The sequence below is a fragment of the Ambystoma mexicanum genome, chromosome 7p (assembly GCF_040938575.1).
Source record: "Ambystoma mexicanum isolate Mex_15411 chromosome 7p, UKY_AmexF1_1, whole genome shotgun sequence".
NCBI classification, from domain to species: Eukaryota; Metazoa; Chordata; class Amphibia; order Caudata; family Ambystomatidae; genus Ambystoma; species Ambystoma mexicanum.
Genome location: NC_090939.1, coordinates 949915268 through 949936790, shown reverse-complemented (window position 1 = coordinate 949936790; position 21523 = coordinate 949915268). Strand labels below are relative to the sequence as shown.

Genomic DNA, 21523 nt, shown 5'->3' with positions numbered 1-21523 from the left:
CCTTATCTTTCAAACTGGCAGTCACAGATTTTGAGCCTCACTTGCAGATGTTGGAACAGGCTCCCCCTACTGATCAGAACCATCACTGACCATCTGGCCTACTGATGAGCCATGAAGACTTGGTTATTCCAACATATCTGACAGCCATGGACCCTTTCACCATCCTCAAACCAGCACAGACAGGCCACCGAGGTGGTCAACGTTTCACTGTACAAATAACAGTTAGGGAGAGCTTACTTGGGCATTTTTCCTAAAGTGCAGATATATCAACCTATTGAAGGCATTTTTCTTGCATTCTCCCAGCTGCCTGCTCCCTCCACCTGTGTACTCCATAGAGGCTTTTCACCTACCTCACCATGCTTCCCCACCTTCAAGATCTCATGAGGTAAGTTTTGAATGAATTTTGGAGCGCTCGCTGACGCGATCACATTGCATTGAGAAAAATTGACAACATGCATTTAAATATGCTTCTTTGATGCTGCTTGCCGAGTATTCCATTTTCATAAAGTGTTCTTCACATGGACTTCCTTTGTGTGTGTTCTTTGGGCATCTTGCAGCCCTTGCCCCATGTACTTTGCCATTTCAAAATGCCCTCGTTGTTCCACATCACAATCTGTTGCTGTGGCCTGGCCCTGCTCCCCCTCCCATTGGTTGCACTTGGCTCATTAGCCTATCGAAGCAACAGGGAGGCAGAGCCGGCCACCACTGCCAACGGCCCGGTCTACCCACCACGGTACGCAAGCCGCCCTTGTGACCTTCTATGTGCCCCCACTGCCCCCCGTGTCCTTCTGTGTGCCCCCACTGTCCCCCGTGTCCTTCTGCGTGCCTCCACTGGCCCCCGCATCCCTCTATGCGCCCCCACTGGCCCCCCACGTCCCTCTATGTGACCCCACTGGCCCCTGTGTCCCTCTGTGTGCCCCCACTGGCCCCTGTGTCCCTCTGTGTGCCCCCACTGGCCCTCATGTCCCTCTGTGCGCCCCCACTGGCCCTGTGTCCTTCTGTGTGCCCCCACTGACCCCCTGTGTCCTTCTATGTGCCCCCAATGGCCCCTGTATCCTTCTGTGTGCCCCAATTGGCCCCCGTGGCCTTCTGAGAGGCCCCACTGGCCCCCTATGTCCCTCTATGAGCTCCCACTGGCCCCTGTGTCTCTCTATGTGCCCCCACTGGCCCCCATTTGTGCCCCCACTGGCCTGTGTCCATCTGTGTGCCCCCACCGGCCCCCATGTCCCTCTGTGTGCCCCCACTGGCCCCTGTGTCCCTCTGTGTGCCCCAAAAGGCCCCTGTGTCCCTCTGTGCGCCCCCACTGGCCCTCATGTCCTTCTGTGTGCCCCCACTGGCCCCCGTGTCCGTCGGGGTACCCCCACTGGCCCCTGTGTCCTTCTGTGTGCCCCCACTGGCCCCTGTGTCCCACTATGTGCCCAACCCGGCCCGTGTGTCCTTCTATGTACCCTCACTGGCCCCTGTGTCCTTCTGTGAGCCCCCACTGGCCCCCATGTCCCTCTGTGTGCCCCCACTGGCCCCCGTGTCCTTCCGAGAGCCGCCACTGGCCCCCATGTCCCTCTATGTGCCCCCACTGGCCCCTGTGTCCTTCTGTGTGCCCCCACCGGCCCCTGTGCCCTTCTGTGTGCCCTCACTGGCCCGTGTCTTTCTATGAGCCCCCACTGAGCCCTGTGTCGTCCTGTGTGCCCCCACTGGCCCCCATGTCCTTCTGAGAGCCCCCACTGGCCCACGTGTCCTTCTAAGTACCCCCACTGGCCCCCGTGTCCCTCTATGTGCCCCCTCTGGCCCCTATGTCCTTCTGTGTGCCCCACTGCCCTCCGTGTCCCTCTCTGTGCCCCCACTGGCCCCCATGTCCCTCTATGTGACCACACTGGCCCCCATGTCCCTCTATATGCCCCCACTGGCCCTCATGTTCCTCTGTGTACCCCCACTGGCCCTGTGTCCTTCTGTGTGCCCTCACAAGCCCCTGTGTCCTTCTGTGAGCCCTCACTGGTCCCTGTGTTCCTCTGTGTGCCCCCAGTGGCCCCTGTGTCCTTCTGAGAGCCCCCAGTGGCCCCTGTGTCCTTCTGTGTGCCCCCACTGGCCCTGGTGTCCCTCTGTGTGCCCTCACTGGCCCCTGTGTCCTTCTGTGTGCCCCCACTGGCCCTGTGTCCCTCTGTGTGCCCCCACTGGCCCTGTGTCCTTCTGTGTGCCCCCACTGGCCCCTGTGTCCTTCTATGTGCCCCCACCGGCCCCTGAGTCCCTCTGTGTGCCCCAACAGGCCCCTGTGTCCCTCTGAGAACCCCCCACTGGCCCCCATGTCCCTCTATGTGCCCCCAATGGCCCCTGTGTCCTTCTGTGTGCCCCCACCGGTCCCTGTGGCCTTCTGTGTGCCCTCACTGGCCCCCGTGTCCTTCTGTGAGCCCCCACTGGCCCCTGTGAACCTCTGTGTGCCCCCACTGGCCCCCATGTCCCTCTATGTGCCCCCACTGGCCCCCGTGTCCCTCTATGTGCCCCCACTGGCTCCCGTGTCCCTCTGTGTGCCCCCACTGGCCCCCGTGACCCTCTGTGTGCCCCCACTGGCCCCCGTGTCCCTCTGTGTGCCCCCACTGGCCCCCGTGTCCCTCTGTGTGCCCCCACTGCCCTCCGTGTCCCTCTCTGTGCCCCCACTTACCCCGGTTTCCCTCTATGTGCCCCCACTGGCCCCCGTGTCCCTCTGTGTGCCCCCACTGCCCTCCGTGTCCCGCTCTGTGCCCCCACTTACCCCGGTTTCCCTCTATGTGCTCCCACTGTCCCCGTGTCCCTCTGTGTACCGCCCCTGTGTCCCTCTGTGTGCCCCCACTGGCCACCGTGTCCTTCTGTGTGCACCCACTGGCTCCCGTGTCCCTCTGTGTGCCCCCACTGGCCCCCGTGTCCCTCTGTGTGCCCCCACTGGCCCCCGTGTCCCTCTGTGTGCCCCCACTGCCCTCCGTGTCCCTCTCTGTGCCCCCACTTACCCCGGTTTCCCTCTATGTGCCCCCACTGGCCCCCGTGTCCCTCTGTGTGCCCCCACTGCCCTCCGTGTCCCTCTCTGTGCCCCCACTTACCCCGGTTTCCCTCTATGTGCTCCCACTGTCCCCGTGTCCCTCTGTGTACCGCCCCTGTGTCCCTCTGTGTGCCCCCACTGGCCACCGTGTCCTTCTGTGTGCACCCACTGGCCCCCGTGTCCCTCTATGTGCCCCCACTGGCTCATGTGTCCCTCTATGTGCCCCCACTGGCTCCTGTGTCCTTCTGTGTGCCCCCACTGGCCCCCGTGTCCTTCTCTTCTGTAAGCCATCTTGCCCTCCCCTTACTCTTATCATTGCCCCTTGACCTTTGTTAAGAGCTTGTCTGCGCCACCCCCCTTTCCTCTTCGTCTTCTCCTCCCTCTCCCTCCCAGCACTACCTTGATCAGGCGTTGACCCTTAAGATAGTCACTTGTTTTGTTCCTCTCCTCTTCCCTTCCCTCCCCTTCCACACCCCTCCCCTCCCCCCCCTCCTCTTGTCACTCTTGCACTGCAATAATTGTCGTCAGGCATAGTAATGTTACGGCTAGTATTGTCTCCTTTTTTCCTTCCCCTACTATCCCTTATTGTTCCATGCATGATAGTTATTCTCACATTCTGATTTGTTTCAAGGACCTATAAGAATGTAACTGTATTTTCCCATGTTCCCTCCCTCCTTGGAGCACTTTGAAACACATTGTGTATAGGCGCTATACAAATAAACAATCAATCAATCAATATTGGCCTACATGCTCTTTTCCTCCAAGCTATCTGGATACTCCATGTGGTAATATGGCTGGATTGGCAAGGCCTCTTGGAAAGTGAAAGATGGCTTAAAGATATAGTAAACACTTTTGATGAGCACAAAATACGAGAATGTCTGCACAATATATCTATAAAGACAGCTCTTCATATAAGAGTTGTTCATAGTACAAACTATAAAATATTACAGGTAAGTAAGTTTTTAGAAATATAGCAAGCACAGACAACTTGGACGGCGCAGAGTCATGAAATGTTCAATTTAGTTGAACGCTTCTTCTGGTATGGGTCACAGACCACTAGAATTTTCAAAAGCATAATACCCCAGTGTTAGTCTATGACCAAATAGAAGTTAATGGTCCAAAGCTATCTAATGATGTAAGTTCAAAGTTGGTGCAATGGCCTCCATGAGATGGAGTAGCCCAAAGAAGACTTGAAGGGACCTCTAAGACTAGATGCTGAAGACTACTCTACAGTATGCATGTCGATCTGGAGATTGCAGAGAACAGTGCAGATCAGCAGCTGGAGATATTGATGTCCCCGGCCAGATGAAACAGGATAGGTATTCAAGGGAGGAAGGGGGCTCCAAAGCATGGAACAAATGACCATGGGTGAGTAGAATGCTGACAGAGAGCCTTTTATCTTTCGTGAGCAAGGCACCCGCTCTACGTGGTTCAGGATCCCTGTGGTCAACAATGAACTGCTGCAGTGTGTTGACTTAAATCGGGATTAAGGGCTCGCTCTAAACCTCAAACCACCATAGTGCTGGTCAGCCACACCAACATTTGCATGCATCTCTGTGAGAACAAATTCAGTGCACGTAAATTCCAAGTGAATCCCAGCCGACCCCCACCCTAAGATACACTCACTCAACCCCTTTGTGAGCTTCTGGCATTACAATATGATTATTGTTCTACACCCATTCAGACAAATGCAAAAAAGCACTCTTGTCTGGCTAATGGAGTTTCAAAGAACAAGAAACTCAATACTGATCCCTCCAAGGAAGACAACCGATTCCTGTGAGCCAAAATGACTATAGCACATGTAGCCAATGTTTTAAACTAACATGCCACCAAGGAGAACTAGACCAACCTACTGGGCCTGGTGTAGGTCCACCCATGCCCACACACTTCCCACCTAACCAGAGACTGGGCAATCCGTTTCCCACGCTTTCTCCCATTTGTTGCTGTTGATCCCTTGCTGCCAATCTACACACCCCTCCCAATCACCTGTTGTTGGCGCCCCACTCCTTTGCATCTCTGCTTTCCTCATTATGTACTTCCCTCTGTGACTATTAAACTGTTTCTTGGCTTCCTAAAAATTCCATAATAATCATAATGATAATAATAGGCCAGCTTAATGATCCAGAGAGACGATATGTTGCCCTGGTCGTAGTCTTCAATTGTGTTGGCTACAAGGGTCTCCAGAGGTTCCATGCATAAGTTGCTTTCGCACACAGAACTAGATAGAACTCAGTGGGGAAAAATAGTTCAGTAATACAAAAACCAAACAAAAAGGGAAGGGTACTTAAAGTGGGCAAAAGGGTCACTTTCTAGATAACCTTAATACATCTAAATTGCCTAACTGCCAGCAATGGTCAGATTAACAATACTGTGCACTACTATGCATGAGCTTCATAAATCTCTGTATAAGTCAACACTTTTATATTAAGGGTATAAAACATATTGGTAAATTCCCACCTGTTCTTGTTTGTTATAGATTCAAGAAACCTCATCTTTCCTTTAAAAGCTTAATTGCGGCATGAATTTCTCAGAGAACGGAGTACCCTAATGAGTAGATAATACAATCCCAATGGGTGTAATGAGCAAAGAACAGTTTCACTTGGGACACAGCAATCTAGTTTGCAATTCTTTGGGTTGACATTTGAAAGGCTTCACTTGTGGGATGCATTCAGTATCAGCCATTTTCCAGAGAGCTAACTGGCTATTTGTGCTTGTTAGCAAAGTGCTCTGGACGAAACCTGCGCTATACCTGAATACCTGTACAAACCAACTTACGCAGATATGGCAAAACGATATATACCAAAAATCTTAGGAAAGACGTTGGGCAACAACAAATGAAAATTCAATATAGTGACATGCAGCTATTAAAGTGACTTTTACATAACATCACAAAAATGCATACAAATATGACCCTAAAAACATACAATACTGAACATGGGTAAGGCAGAAATATTCACCCAAGCCACACCACCAAATTAAATTACATTTAAGAACGCATAAAAATTAACAATCGTGTTCGATATATACAATATGATTGTTGCATCGCAAAACGATCTGCATCTCACAAGTGCACTTAGAAGCCACTTAGAAGCCTTAAGATGACTTAAGTTATGTAGTTACAGTATTCAAACATCAAGCGAACAACAACCGACTCGCATGTCAACTTCAAGTTCCAATTATGCAACTTACCAACTCTGAACTAGCTTCACGGAAGGCCTCTGCAGTAAGTTATCAGGCAGCAAGTTCACTTCTCTCATTGTGTTGGCAAGTCGCACAGGAAGCTCTTTTCGCAGAAACAGGTAGGATGTTTTCTCACATGCATTATCACGCCCTGTTTGAGAAAATAAATGGCTTCAATAAAACATAACAGAAAATGATACTTCATCACTTTTTAAGGGTGCTGCTGTGAAAGAGGATATATGTGGAAGGCGGATTTGAAGAACTCTATATGGCATGTTTACAAACAATTTTACCTATTTCCTCACCTTTACACACATGAAAATGAAGGTTTTACAGTCATTGAGGGAAGGGTAATCTTCATTTTACGGCAAGACTAGAGTGTCAAGCATTATGAGAACATATCTTGCATATTATTATTATTAATTTGGGACAATTACTTAAATATTTATGATGACTGGTTCAAGTTCTTTTCTATGGCTGGTATTACAATGTTGTGCTCTGTGGCGAGCTACATGAATAGGCTGGTCCGACCTGCTACCTGATGTACCTCCCACAGGATAGATGAGGAAGGATCTCGCCTGCTTGCTGTCCCCCACAAGACATGGTTAACACTTTCCCAAGGAAGGCAGTTAGTCTACTTATCCGAATGACTCAATAAGCCACAATGCATTGCCAGGAGTCAAAGCGGCTCTAAGAACAGAACCACCAACTTACAGCTGAGTGAGGAACAAGAAGAGCGAAACCAACAGAAGAAACACACTCATTGATAAGAGCTGGCAGAAACACCAGAGCGATCCGAAAACCTGCCTGGTTAAACTTATACCACTGCATTGCAGACCGCCAATCGGAGAACGACAGAAGCCTTTCAAGCCTCACAATTCAGCCTGAACCGCTAGTTAGGTAATTTACCAATGCTTGGCGTGGACAATCATTTAGTAAGTCCAACTAGAAGTCCCCAAAAGAATAACCAATCACAAGAGAGAATTCGAAACGGCATGGTGAATAACCAATCAGATGAAAACCTAGAAATACCTCTAATCCAGGGTGTATATAAAACGGCTGTGGAAGAGAGAGTGACAGAGGATCCCGGTGCAAGCAGACGTGCCAAACCCCACTCCCTTGATATAAGAGGATAGTGTCGGAAGAAGGAAAGCAGGGTAGCAGATAGCCTGGGGAAACTATGAGTTCTGGAGATACTACAATAAAGCTACTGCTTAGAAGAAGGGAGTGCAAGGCCTGAAGGCTTTAAGGGAAACCCTGAGAGTTGCTAAAAAATGGATGCCGTGAAAATGAGCTTTGTTAGGCAGAATCCTGTGCAGTTCCCTTAGGGAGCACTACAGAAGATTATGGGGCTGATTCATGGAATTATTTGCGCCGAAAAACGGGGATTTGTGCGCCATTCTGCCCGAAAATCCCCATTTGTTAAACAGGGATTTGCGGGCAGAATGGCGCACTTTTTTCGGTGCAAATAATTCCATGAATCAGCCCCTAACACTACAGGTATGAGCAATAAATCCCCTTTGGTATCAGTCTGTACCACAAAGATTTAGTTGGTAGCTGTGGCTAAGTAGTCAGACTTATCTCAAGAGGGAGATGAGCAGTATTCACGGTTTACACAATAGGACTACAATACTAGGGTACAAGGAAGTACTGACCAAAACTTTGTATTAAAACGAATATATATATATATTTATTACACACTTCCAGTTCAACACATTAATCACACTTATAAAAGCAAGTTAAAATCAGTCAAGAAAAGTATACACAACTCCCTAGTTAAATTGTAGACAAGTTTGAGCAAGAGTGAAAACTGAGCAAAAAACAGCACAGTGAAAACCAAACACAAATGGTACTCTATCAATTTCTCACAAGGGAGGGAAAACACAAGTTATACAGAAATCTCTTCTTACACACCCTAACAACACTTCCCATAAGTTTGTGAACAAGTTTAGGCAAGGCAGCACTTTAGTTTGTATAATACTTAAATGAAAACCGAGCAAAATGGCACTTCACAAGTTTTAAAAGTGGGAAGAAGAAGGTGGTTATAAGAAGTGGGTGCACCAACACAGTTCTAATTGAGAAGCAATCTAGAGAAGGAAGTTCTAACAATCCAGCCAGAGTCAATAGGCCTGTGCAAGAGTCAGTAGCTGTAGTCCAGTCTTTGTTAAACGATTCGAAAAGGTGGATGCAGAAGGTGAAAGACAATGTTAGAAGATAGGGGCGGCCAACCCAACAGGTGGCTAAAGGATTTAAAACACCTTTAAGGCTACCAACGAAAAAGGGCGGCCTGACGGAACAAAGTACCTTAAAATGAAGAAGAGGCTCCTGCGGTGGCGGTTGTTCCTGGCAGTTCTTGCAGTTCGGGAGATTCAGCAGAGGAAGAGAGGCTCTCGTCGTGGAGGAAGGTTCGAGTTACTGCACTGCCCAGGATGAAACCAGCCGCGGTGCTGCCCAACGAATAAAAAGTACGCTCCTTTAAATCGCAGTTCAGGTGGACGGGTGCCTGACTATCCGGTCTCCGAGTACAGGGTACTGGAGATTCGACCAAGGCAGGTACAGGAAGGCGATAGGCAAACTGGTTGGCCCCACCAGCTCAAGGGAAGAAGGCTCTTGCAGATGAAGATCTTCTCTCGTTGTGTGGAGATAATTGGCGAGAAGCTGCAGCAGGGCTTCACCGGTGGTTTAGTTGTTGCAGATGTCTTTGGCTTCTCTCCTCTTCGGCTTCTTAGTTCCAGTGGTGACGTCTTGTTCTTCCAGTCCTCAGGATCCTGCTTTTATGCAAAAAGATCCCCATTCATACAGCCTAGCTGTCACTCACACAGTGGAGTGGTCATCCTGGCGGGAGACCCTCAGCCTATCAGGGCAGAGTGAGACATGTGTTGCTGAAGCAACCCTGTCCAGGGGTCCTACTCCCCCTCCCACACAATGGATCCACCCCAGACTCAGTGGTGCCGAAAGGAGGGCTTCTTGGCAGAAGGCCGCCAAAAGGACGAACAAAGGATCCCCGACCTGGGTTAGGAGTTTAGAGAAAGACACGAGAAAGAATTTATATAAAAGTTCTGGAAAATAAAACCTACCCGAGTAAAGTTAATATAAAAATAAAGCGGCGGTATGTTGGAGGCTGTCAGTAAATGTGGTAGCCTCGAACAATGGGAAAATACCATAGGGAAATATTTGTGGTCGAATATTTTTGGTATTAACCACTGCCACCAGCCAGAAACTTTTGAGAGAGGGACTGTACGGTACCCTCTCGAAAAGGAACATAAGGGAAAAACTATTAACCCTTGCCAGTACCTCTATAGTAAGATGGGTTGTATTGGTTTTGTTCATAAAGATTGGGAATTTACATGCCCTGGGAGACAGTAGTCAGTCCCAGGGTATGGAGTCTATGATTTGGGGTCGCTACGACACCCCTGTGTCACTGCATGGAGGGTGCTGTGTAACACATGTGGATAAAGATGGTTCCTATGGGGGTGAGATAAACCCCATAGACGTTAAACACACAAAAAATAGCCTAGAACACGCATAGCAAATATGCCTAAGAGTGGGGAAAAAGAGTCACACTTAGCAGGAGAAAAAAAAAAAAAACTTCAAATCCAGCAAAGCTGCCGGGGGACTCTAAAAGTAAGGGAAATTAGCCATAGAATGAGAATTCTCCCTAACAGGCTTACCTGAAGGTGTGCCTACGCACCTCCCAGAATCCTAAGGGAATTGTCAATCCATAATCCAAGGTTTCCGAGACCAGCAACCACTGGGAAAGGCGTGAGCCCTGACAAGTGGCAGGAGGTTGATATAATATTGACTGCCTGACAAGGACCCGGAATGTGGGAGGGGAGAAATGCCCATTAACCTGTTGTGAATCTTTTTTGTTCGCACTTTCAAAGTGAAGTAATCCTTCAGCATTAGACAGAGTTTTGGATCAACATATACAGAACCAGTATAACCCCAAGCCACTGTCGCACATTTGTATTTTCCAACGAGAAACATGAATAACCCCCCTGTCCCCGACTCCCACCCCTTACCCTGAACAGAGAGAAGCAAGAGTTTTTTTATTGGTCAGCACTTTCCCGTTGTGCCTTTATGATCGCAGGCGTTTAGGGTATCCAACACCGAGTATGCTTGCCAATGGGCCTCTTTCGTACCGTCAAATTGTCCTTCACTCCTTAAAAAAAATTTGGTGCTGGACTGGCGGGACAAAGACTGATATGCAAATGGTTATTTCCCATCTGTGAAAGGTACAGTGTGCAAAAAGCGTGTGCTGCAAACTCTCATTTCAGAACAGGTTATCATGCCATGTTCCTTCTGGAGAGGAGCGCCTGATACCTTTATTGAAGTCCTCCACTCCTTAGATGTAACCCCTTTGTCCCCAGCTTCATATATGTAGAAGGCCCAGAAACCTTAACCTAGTGGGGCACGTTGGATCCTTGTTATGCTTCCGAATACAAGAACAGGCCCTGTATCGATGCATAATTAGTGAGATCTCCCTTTAGTGAACGGGCCAACCTTTCCTTCAGGGTGATGCCTCATAGCTTAGTGTACCAGTCTGCTAGGTCCGGGCATTTCTGGGACCTCCACAATTGAACTATTGTAAGACTCATCGCTAGAAGATCCTTCCCCACAAACTCTGCAGCACTTTTGGGTAGCCTCGTCTGTTACACTTGTGTACCCAGGAGTCCCAACACTGGGACCCTAGAAATTGGGATCTGAAGGCTTTCTTCTATTTCCTTGAACACTAGGTCCCAGTAAGGAGCATGACCACCAAATATGCATGAATGTACCTGCCTCTCCACATCCCTGCCAGCAGAGCTCTGACCCGTCCGCCCTATATTTTCTCAGCCTAGAGGGGTTGTGTGAAGGAGTACCACCTATACAGCATTTTATACAGCTCTTGTCTATGCCGATTATAGGCAGATAAACTAAGTATTAATTTCTAAATGTATTCCCACTCTCTTTTGTGTATAATTTCCCCCTGATCCTTAGGTCACGCTCTTATTCTGCGAACACTATCCTACCTTGGGCTACGCAAACATGAGATTGTATATTCTAGAGATAAGGACTTTAGTCAAAGTGAGAGAGAAGATCAGGGTCTCAAACTGAGCTTGCTGTGTATTGCCCAGTGTTGAAGCTGGCAGTATCTAAACCTCTCACTCTTGCTAATGTCAGAGCGGTCTTTGCATTCTTGGAACAACTGTATTCTACAGCTAGTATAGATGTCTTCTATAATCTCACATCCACGTTTCTCCCAATTCTGGAAACTTGAGCTCCTAAATGCAGGGATGAATTGAGAATTCCCATGTATACGCGTGGCCGGCCCTGGGAAAGTTGTGAACCGTAGTTTAGTCAAAAGCCAGTCCCAGACCTACATCACTGAAGCTATAGGCTGCAGCTCTTTTACCGCCAGTTGTCTGGCCCTGAGGGGCAACCAGGGGGGCAACCAATCACCTGTCTAAGAGGTTGTGCCACCACGTCTTCATCAATTGCTTTCCAAACTTTAGGCACTGTATGGCCTACACGTTTTCTCAGTAACTGTAACTGGGAGACTTTGCAGTATCTAAGGATGTCTGGGCATGCTAATCCCCCACATTCAATTAGATGGGAGCACTTATCCGGCAACCATTGGTTTCTTCCATTGCCAGATAATGTCCTTTTGTAGCTGCCCAAGTGTTCAGTCAGGAATACTAAGTGGCAGTGTTCGAAACAATTAAGAGATTAGGTACAAGATTCATCTTTACCAAATCTTTTGTCTTTCCAATAACTGTCTGGATATTACATTTATAGAGGGCTGCTAGCTTAGCTGTAATTTGGACTACGCCCGCATCCGTAAGCACACCCAAAGCTATCAAGTCGTCCCATCGCTGGGACATTTTATATTCTATCCCCCATACATGGAGTATACCAGGCTCTGGTTGAAACCCATGCAGGTTTTATTAGGGTAGGTGGAGTTCCTCTTCCAGTATTGGGGTATGCTGACGATATGGTTATAATTGCCTGCACCCTCATAGCCTTAGAACTATTGGTGGATGCCTATACTCAGTTTATGTCTAACCACAAACTGGCAGTGAATTCTAATAAATCGGCAGTATGGCGTGTAGAGGCACAGGGGCTAAACAACTCCGAATGTGCACAATTTGGAGTGGTGGAGAGCCCATACCCAGGGTCAGTAAATTTGAATACCTTGGAGTTTGTTTTAGTGAAAACTGGCGGGGGCTTGGTCATGTGGATAAACAATGTCTGAGAATGAGGCAGGCTCTTGGGGGCCTGTCTCAGTTTCAAATGTTTTCTCTAGGACAGCCCATTAACCTAATCATGGAGGTGTACAGAGCCGAAACTAAAACCTGTACCGATTATGGGGTATGGAGAAATTTGCCAACATTGAAAATGTAGAGAATACCTTCCTGAAGAAATTGCTGGGCCCCCCACAATCGGAACCCAATTATGACACGCATTTGGAATTGGGGTGCCCGCATATTGGTGATGAGTGGTTGATGGCACCCCTGTTTCACTGGTTGGCGATATGGTCAAATCCCAAAGCCACGTTATCGCACACAATTGTAAGAGCTTTAGTGACTAGTTCAGCTAAACAGAAAATTCTGTGGCTCTTAGACATTCAGAAATGTATTACTCTGTTACACTCTGAGAGTTTGTTATGTTTGCCAATCCTCTTGTCTCCCTGTTTAGTAAACAAATATAAGCAACAATATAATGCCATCCTTGTGTCAAATAGGGAAGTTTCTGATTTGGGGATCCCAGTGAACAGAAGGCATATCATTTTAACAACTACCGAGGGCATCCAGCCATACCTGCTTCACAGCCATAGGCTTGCTGATCGATGGGCGCTAACACGGGCGGGCCGGTTTCAATTCTCTATGGCTCGGGGCACGAACCAAGAATTGGTCGCATAATGAACAGCCTATAGCATTTCCATGTTGCCAATGGCCCGAGAAGGACTTCTTGCATTTTGTATTATTCTATCCGGCCTATAGTGATTTGAGAAGAAAAATATTATTACCATTACTCAAAAAGTCTTAGTTACTTACCTGTAACTGTATTTCTCCAGCATTGGTATCCTTCACAGATTCACATGATTGAATACTCCCCGTCATCAGACTGAGAATCCTCAGTGATGAAAATAATTATTACATTTATTTTTTAATATACACACATTGCTACATAGAAATGCATGTACATAGTCTATTATGGCCTGTGAGCCATTCTATTGTGTAGTCCCTCCACCTCACTTTGGTCCTTTATGACCCCACCAATGAGGTGGCAGAGCTTAAGCTCTGCCCCAGGCAGCCATCTTCAGATTTTGAACCATAGAGACTACAGTATGATGGATGCGGAGCGTAGGAGCAGCCTCTCAGGGGAGGAGGGTGGGCGCATGTGAATCTATGAAAGATACCCATGCTGGAGAAATACAGTTACAGGTAAGTAACTAAGACTTCTCCAGCATTGGATCTTTCATAGATTCAGAGGCTTAAATAGAATACCAAGCAGTTAAAAATATGCCACCATCATATCCATATATGCAAATACAGAAAACATATTTCTGATCAAACCTTTACCATGCAGCAACACAACGGTTACATACTCGGGGAAAGATGGGAAAAGGAAGCTGGTCCTACCTTATGCAAAGAGATGGCGGAGCACTGCCTGTCGAACTGCAGTTTCTTTGTTGGTATCTTCAGCCAGGCAGTAGTGTTTAGCAAATGTGTGCAGAGTGCTCTACGTGCCGGCTCTGCATATGTCCTTCAAGGCCACCCTGTGTGGAATGCTGTTGACGCCGCTCTCCCTCTGGTGTAGTGCACTCAGGGTGGTTTGGGAAGGTGGTCACCTTTCGTTAGATGGCTGTGGATGATGCAAGAAGAGACCCAGCGCGCCAGACCTTGTTTAGAAATATGCTGGCCCTTTGTATGGCCAGAGAAGGCGAGGAACAGTCTATTTGAAGAACGGAACTCTCTAGTCATTTGCAAATAAAACTTTAAAACTCTTGCTATGTCCAGAGAATGCAATGTTCGTTCTGCTTCCGAAGAATGATTCTGGAAGAAAGTTGGTAAGACAATGCGTTCTGTGAGCATCATTTACGATACTACCCTTGGAAGGAAGTTAGGATGTGGTCTTAAAATGACATGGTCTTTATGGAACAAGGTGAAGGGAGGTTCAGAAGATAAGGCTTGTAACTCACTGATCCTCCTGGCTGAAGCAATGGCTATCAAGAAAGCCGTATTCCATGACAAGAGTTTTATGTCGCACCTGTGGATGGGCTCGTAACGAGGCTCCGTGAGGGCTGTTAGCACAGTGTTCAAGCTCCAGATTGGAACCGGCGTGGGCATAGGCGGGTATGTACGCAGACGTCCTTTAAGGAAGACCTTAACGGCCGGAAGGGAGTGTAAGGACTGCGTCTCCGCAGTCGTCGTGTAGGCCGTAATGGCTGATAGGTGGACCTTGATCGAAGACAGCAAAAGACCAGCTTTGGCTAAGTGCAATAAGTAGGAAAGTACTTGCTCAACCGAAGCGATGAGCGGATCAATATCATGTCTCACACCACTTGGAAAAACGGGTCAATTTACTAGTGTAAGTGATGCGTGTATATATCCCAGCATTCCGCAGGCAGATTGAGATTCATGAGCTTACGCTGCTCAGGAACAGGCCTTGAGAGACAAGCTCGCTGGATCGTGACGGAGGACCTTGCGGTTCTGTTGCGTCAATAGATACTGATGCGCCTTGAGGCGAATCGGGGGCCATCGGGACAAGTGCTGTAGGGTCGAGAACCAGACCTGCCGTGCCCAGTCCGGTGCAATTAGGATCATAGAACACTTCTGCTCTTTCAGTCTGCGTAGTATCCTGGAGATGAGGGGAAAAGGGGGGGAAGGCATATAGGAATTTCCCCGTCCAATCCACTGAGAACGCGTCTCCTATTGACTGACTCTCTGGGTATCTGGAGGCGAACATTTTGCATTTCTTGTTGGCCCTGTTGGCAAAAAGTTGGCCCCATAAGGCGAAGATCCGTTAGGCTTCCTTCTCGTCCAGCTCCCACCCGTGAGAAGACATGTAGTCCCTGCTTAGTTTTTCTGCTAGGACATTGTCCACTCCCGGAAGGTGTTCCACCTTGATTTGGACTCCATGGTGCAAGGCCCATGCCCATAGTAGTTGAGCTTCTTGAGATAAGATCTCTGACCTCGTGCCTCCTTGCTTGTTTGTGTAGTGCATGGAAGTTGTGTTGTCTGTCTGTCTGTACAGTGAGTACCTGTCATGCCACTACCGGAAGGAAAGCTTTCAGTGGCCATCGTATGGCCCTGAGTTCCAACACATTGATGTGCAGTTGGGACTCCTGGGTTGACCAGGAGCCCTTGGTTTGTAGGTCCGTAAGATGTCCGTCCTCAAAAGGGTCGACATTGGTGCCTGAAACTGCATCCCTTGTAAAAGGTTCGGTGGAACGTTCCACCATCGAAGGGCCTTGTGCAGCGTCATTGGAATATGGACTATGTCCTCCCAAGAGCCGAGAGCTTGGTTCCATTAGTGGCCCAGTGCCTCTTGGACAGGCCTCATTCAAAGCACTGGAGCACTCGAAATTGAAAATGACGATCGCCCACAGTATATCTGAGGAATATTCTGTGTGCTGGGTGGATTGGTACGTGGAACTATGCATCCTCCAAGTCCAGAGTGCCCAGGAATTCGTGCATGTTTAACCAAGGGAGCACTCCTTGCAAAGTTATCATCTTGATTTTGATGCGCTTGATATATTTGTTTAGCGCTCTCAGGTCCAAGATGGGTCGCCTTTGACCATTCTACTTTTTGACGAGGAAGAAAAAGGTGTAGAAACCCTTCCCCCTTAGAGAATAAGGTACTGGCTCTATTGCTGCTTTGTGCAGCAGTTTCTGGATTTCAGACATGACTTGCTTTAACATATGTACCTTGCGCAGAGTCGGGGGCAATGAAGGGGGCTGGTCTTGAAATTCCAAGGTGTATCCCTTGCGGACCACCTGTAACACCCATTTGTCTGATGTTATTGACTGCCAGCGTTGGTAGAACTAGCTCACCCTTCCCCCCCACCGGGGCGTGATGTTGAGGGGGAGCAGCTGAACTGTCAGTTTTGTTTGCTCTGCGACTTCCCTTGAGCAGAGCCCCGCCTCCCGTTCTGGCTATATTTGTTGGAAGACTGGTACTTGGTGTCCTGGTATGAATTACCTTGCAACTTCTGACTGTAGGAAGGACCGTTAAAACCTCTGTACTTCGAGGATGAACCTCGAAAAGGACGAAAAGACCGGCGATCCTTGTCTTTATCTTTCAAAGAGCTGATGGCACGTGCCATGTCTGTGTCCGTTTTGATTCCTTTGAGGTGGTCATCGATCTGTTTCCTGAAGAGTTCTTGACCATCGAAGGGCATGTCCAATATCTGAGCTGCGACTTCAGTTCGAAATTGGTAGACTTCATCCAGGCCTGTCTTCGCAGCACTGTGCCGTGGGCCATCTGCCGGAAACCTGACTCTGCCACATCGACTGCTTCGTCAGTCATGTGATCCGAAGCTACTTCCCCCATCGGCGATAATCGACCTGGCTTCTTCCTGGAGTTATGCAGGTAGCTGTTTAGCCAGCTTGGACATGCAGAGCCAAAGCTTGCGGTTAAATCTCGCCGTCATGGCCAGCTCGTTGCCCGCTCTAATGGGAAGCGATGCTGATGCGCATATTTTCCTGCCCATCGCCTCTAGTTTGCGACTGTCCTTGTCCGGTGGGGCTGATAGAGGTGATGCTGGATTGGTCAACTTTTTTCTAGCTGCCACTGTGATGACAGAGTCCGGTTTTGTATGACCTCGTAGACAATGAGGTGCAGACTCAGGAGTCTTGTATTTTTTCTCAGGCCTGGAAACTAGAGCTGGAGGGGATAAGGGTGTGGCCAATATCTTAGATCCGGACTCCCAAATGGTGTTGAGGAGAGGAATGGTAGTAACAGTGCTCATAAAGCACTGACTTCTTCTCCTCCGATGAGACCTGTAACTGAAACAATTCTACGGCTTTGGCGATGATAGTATGAAAAGAGACTAGATCATCCGGCGGTGAAGAGCCACCCTGAGAATCTGACTTCCTGGGCTTTTCAACAATGTAATTGTCCCATTCGCCAGTATCAGGCTCTTGTGTGATCTCACTTTCTTCTGGTTCAGAAAATTCTCCGAAAGGATCTTCCTGCCAATCTGAGACTGAAACAGAGGATGTTACAATTGTTGGATCTCTAACTGGAGATCTTGTTCTGTATGATGATGCTGGAGAAGGGACCCTTGTCGGTGAAGCACTGAGTGTCCTGCTCCTAGATTTGCGCGGTGGTTCCGGTGAACGCACCCTTTTCTGTGGCCTACTCCTGGAAGGCGAATGTCTCGGCGTGCTTTGTCGAGGTGAAACATCCCTCTGTGGGGGGTTTGGCTCCCTCGGTACAGCTGACTTGTTTTTTTCATTTTGATGTCAGTTGAACTCATCAATGATCCTTTGCATTGATAACATGAGCACAGGATCAGAAGGATCAGCAGGCACCTCTGTAGTAGGTTGCCAAGGAGGGCTGTGTTCCTTCGGTGTAAGACAATGCTGTTATTCAACATACTCAGTGTCTGAAAACTCCTCCTGCAGGATGACGTCAGGTAGCTCTGGCATTTCTCCTAAGGGAGATAATTGTGTTCCCTGATGGTCGACAGCATCTACAAACTGAGGCGGCACTTCTATAGACTCAGGAAGACTGTCTTCATTGGATGGCGTAACAGTGGCATCAGCGAGGGGTGTTTTGGGACCTAATTCCTCTGTCGGTAAATGAGCTTGTGGTGCCGTCGACGGAGCCGTGGTCGAAGATTCCGTCGACGGCGGCCTCGTCGACGGCGGGTCCGTGGATGAAGATTTTGTGGACGGTAGCTTATCCGTCGATGAGTGCTTCATGGACGAATGTCTCATGGTCGAATGTTTCATGGACGAATTATGAGTTTCCTTCGCCGACGATTGCTTCGTGGATGATAAACTCGCCGACGAGGACTTAGTCATGGACGATGCGGTGTGTCGCATGGTGGTCGTCGATGAGGGTTTCGTGGACGGCTTGGTGGACGACGGGCCTCTATCTTTATTGCCACTCGTAGACAGCTCCTCGGTGGACGACTGCCCCCTGCCCCACCCCCCGGTTTTTTGCAAACTCCTCCTTACCTTTGGAGGTAGTTTTTGCCGTAGAATGCTTCATTTTATGGCTTGTAGAGTTCAGGGGAGGTAGGAAAGGTATAATTTCAAGCTTCCTCTTACTCTTGGGAGTGAGAGGAACTCCTTTCCACTGAAGAAGCCCTTCTTTTAGAGGTTTGCCTCTCAGATAATTTGCTGGAGTAAACAGGGGCTGTCTTCGCAGATTCCTTGTCAGAAGAAAGTTCCTTGGCTTCCAAACGCAGAAGAAGTCTTCTATGTCTGTCTTGTAGGGTCTTAGTTGAAAAAGACTTGCAAATGTGACATTTCTGGATGTCATGAGGATATAGAAAGTATATACAGTGATCATGAGGGTCTTTCATGTGAACCACCTTTCTCCTGCACCTCGTGAAATCCCACAACAGGGACGGCTTCTTGGTAGCCTGAAGTTCAGCCATCTGAAGAGAAAGTTCACTCGATGAATTTTGGGTCAAAATAAAGTTTTTTGAAACCCCAAAAACCAGTGGAGATAGCCCCTAGCCAGGGGAATGTGGTAGAGTATATAAAAATATAAACTACTGTGAAAATAGAAGAATATTCGAAAAAGCTCTGAGAGCTTGAGGATTCCCTGTGTCAATTAGACTGTGTTGAAAAATCTGAAAATGGCTGCCTGGGGCGGAGCTTAAGCCCTGCCACCTCATTGGTTGGGGTCATAGAGGACCAATGTGAGGTGGAGGGACTGTTAGGGAGAATTCTCTGTTTAGGCTGAATTTCCTAACCTAGTGAGTCCCCCAGCAGCTTTGCTGGATTTTTGGGGTGAGACTCTTTTACCCACACTCTTGGACATGATTTGAGTGTGTTTCTTTGAATCTAGAAGTGTTTAATGGGCTATGGGGTCTTTTACTCCATAGGGTTTCATGTGTTTTTGTGATGTGTGTTACATAGCACCCTCAGTGCAGTGACACAGGGGTGTCTTAATGACCCCCCAGTATAGACTCCATACCCTGGGACTGACTACTGTCTCCCAGGGCATGTAAAGTCACCATTGACTTTACTAGTCTTAAATTCTGAACAGAACCAGTGCAAACCATCATATTGTGGACGTAGTGGCTGGGGCAATTCGATTGCCCCAGGGTCTGTTAGTCGAGGGGGCACGTCTCCGTCCCCCCTGATCGAGTTTTGGCTAGTGGCAGTGGATACTACTTTTTATATTCAACCGCGAATATTTTCCTATGGGATTTCCCATTGTTTTAGGCTACTATCTTCATTTAATTATTTACGGTAGCCTCGAACATACCGCCGGTTTATTTAATTAATATTAATTCTCCGGTTGGTATTTTTGCCAAAACTTGATTCTAAAATGGCGTTTGTGTTCCCTTCTGTGACTCCAACCCAAGTCGAGCCCTTTGTTCCACTTTTTGGCGGGCTTCTCCACAGAAGCCCTCCAAAGTGGTGCCACTCTGTCTGGGGTACTTAGGAGGGGTGGAGGGGAATTTAGGCTCCCTGGACTGAGTTGCCTAGGCAACTCAAGTCGCACTCCATCCTGATTGTCCCAAGTGGTGAGTGACAGCTAGGCTGAGTGAATGGGGGTTTGCTGCATAAAAGCAGGGCTTTGGGGACTGGAACTTCAGAAGTCGCCACAGGACCTAAGAATCTGACGAGGGAGAAGCTGAGCCGACCTGCCACGACACCACCACCGGTGGAGCCCTGCTGGATCGCCTCAACACTTTTCCCAACGACAGAGGAGATCTGCCGCCGGAGAATCTTCTTCCTTTAACTGGTGGGGATAACCAGTTTCACCGTCTTTTTGCTTTCCCGACGTACCTCGTGGCCGCCTTGCCCGTGCCAAGCACCCCGGCAACCGGGATACCACGTTTTACCACGAACGCGAAACCAAGGTACCACCTTTAACCGGAAAACTCCACGGCTGGTTTCTTCCCTGGTAGTGCAACGACCTTCATCTTTCCTCTAAGTCGAGATCTTCTCTTCCCCTGGACAACGACGCAACTTGCACCCACTACCAGGAACAACTGCCACCGCTGGAGGATCCTTCCCACTTAAGGTACCGTGTCCCGACTGGCTTCCCTTGCTACCGACTGTACGGGGTAGATTTAGCCCCCGGCTTTCGAACCTGAGTTAGCCTGGGACACCTTGGCTAAACTTTTCTAAGCCTCTCTAAACTCTTCTTGAACCCTCTGCAAGACTTTCTAAGCCTAGTGTAACTGTGTGATCTTGGGCGCATTTGTGCTCTGCTCCCTCTAAGAGTGGGCCCAGCCTTTGGACTTTGGCTCACCAGTGACTTTTTGCTCTCTGCCTTGCTAACAGTGTTCCTGGATCATAGAGTGGTGTACCTCTTCATCTTCTGTCTTTTTCCCTCCCTTTCTCACAAACTTATTAGAGTGCAATCTAGTTAAGCGCTCACCTCTGTATGAAAATAAGTGGTGTTTTACTGTGATTTATCTAATAAGGAAAAAGGGGTGTATATATCATAATAGTAACTGTGTTTAGAATATTTTACAATAAGAGTGCTGGAGTGTTTCAACTGTGTGTTTTTTTTAAATAAATAATTATATACTTTGATACCAAAGCTCTGGTCAGTGTTTGCTTGTATTATTGTATCTGAGGGCCTATTGAGTATACTTTGCATACTGCCTAACTCTTCTTGAGGGAAGTCTGACTGCTCAGCCACAGCTACCAGGTAAATCTGGGTGGTACAGACCTACCAAGTGGGTTTACTGCCAACACCTGTAGTCTTAAATCTTTTGCAGTGTTCCCTAAGGGAACTGCACAGGTTTCTGCCTAACAGGGACTACACAATAGAATGGCTCATAGCCCATAATGGACTATGTACATGCATTTCTATGTAGCAATGTGTGTATATTAAAAAAACAAATTTAATAATTATTTTATCACCGAGGATTCCCAGTCTGACGACAGGGAATATTCAAGCATCTGAATCTATGAAAGATCCAATGCTGGAGAATGTAGGCTTCACCCAAGCCAGACCTGCTTTGCTGTACCTACTGTCAGGCGCCACCATACCTGTGGGCTGGGGCTCTGTGGAATACCTGAGAAAAGCTTGGTACCGGTACTATTTTTTCTGCAAACTGATTAAGTATTTATAAAGTCAAGCCCAGTGGATGCAACTTTTTTACTGTAATTTGTTTGATACCATGGTTTTAACTCTGTTTTTAATTAG

At 48.1% G+C, this 21523-nt stretch overlaps 1 protein-coding gene across 4 annotated transcripts in view; it reads right to left on the bottom strand.

The window, feature by feature from the left end:
- Positions 1-21523, bottom strand: part of PDK3 (pyruvate dehydrogenase kinase 3) — a 1369253-nt gene that overhangs the window by 1089372 nt on the left and 258358 nt on the right. For all 4 annotated transcript variants that reach the window (XM_069637291.1, XM_069637294.1, XM_069637292.1 and 1 more), the window contains exon 2: positions 6194-6335. In XM_069637291.1, the coding sequence (XP_069493392.1) occupies positions 6194-6335 (142 nt within the window). The remainder of the gene's footprint in view (positions 1-6193; positions 6336-21523) is intronic.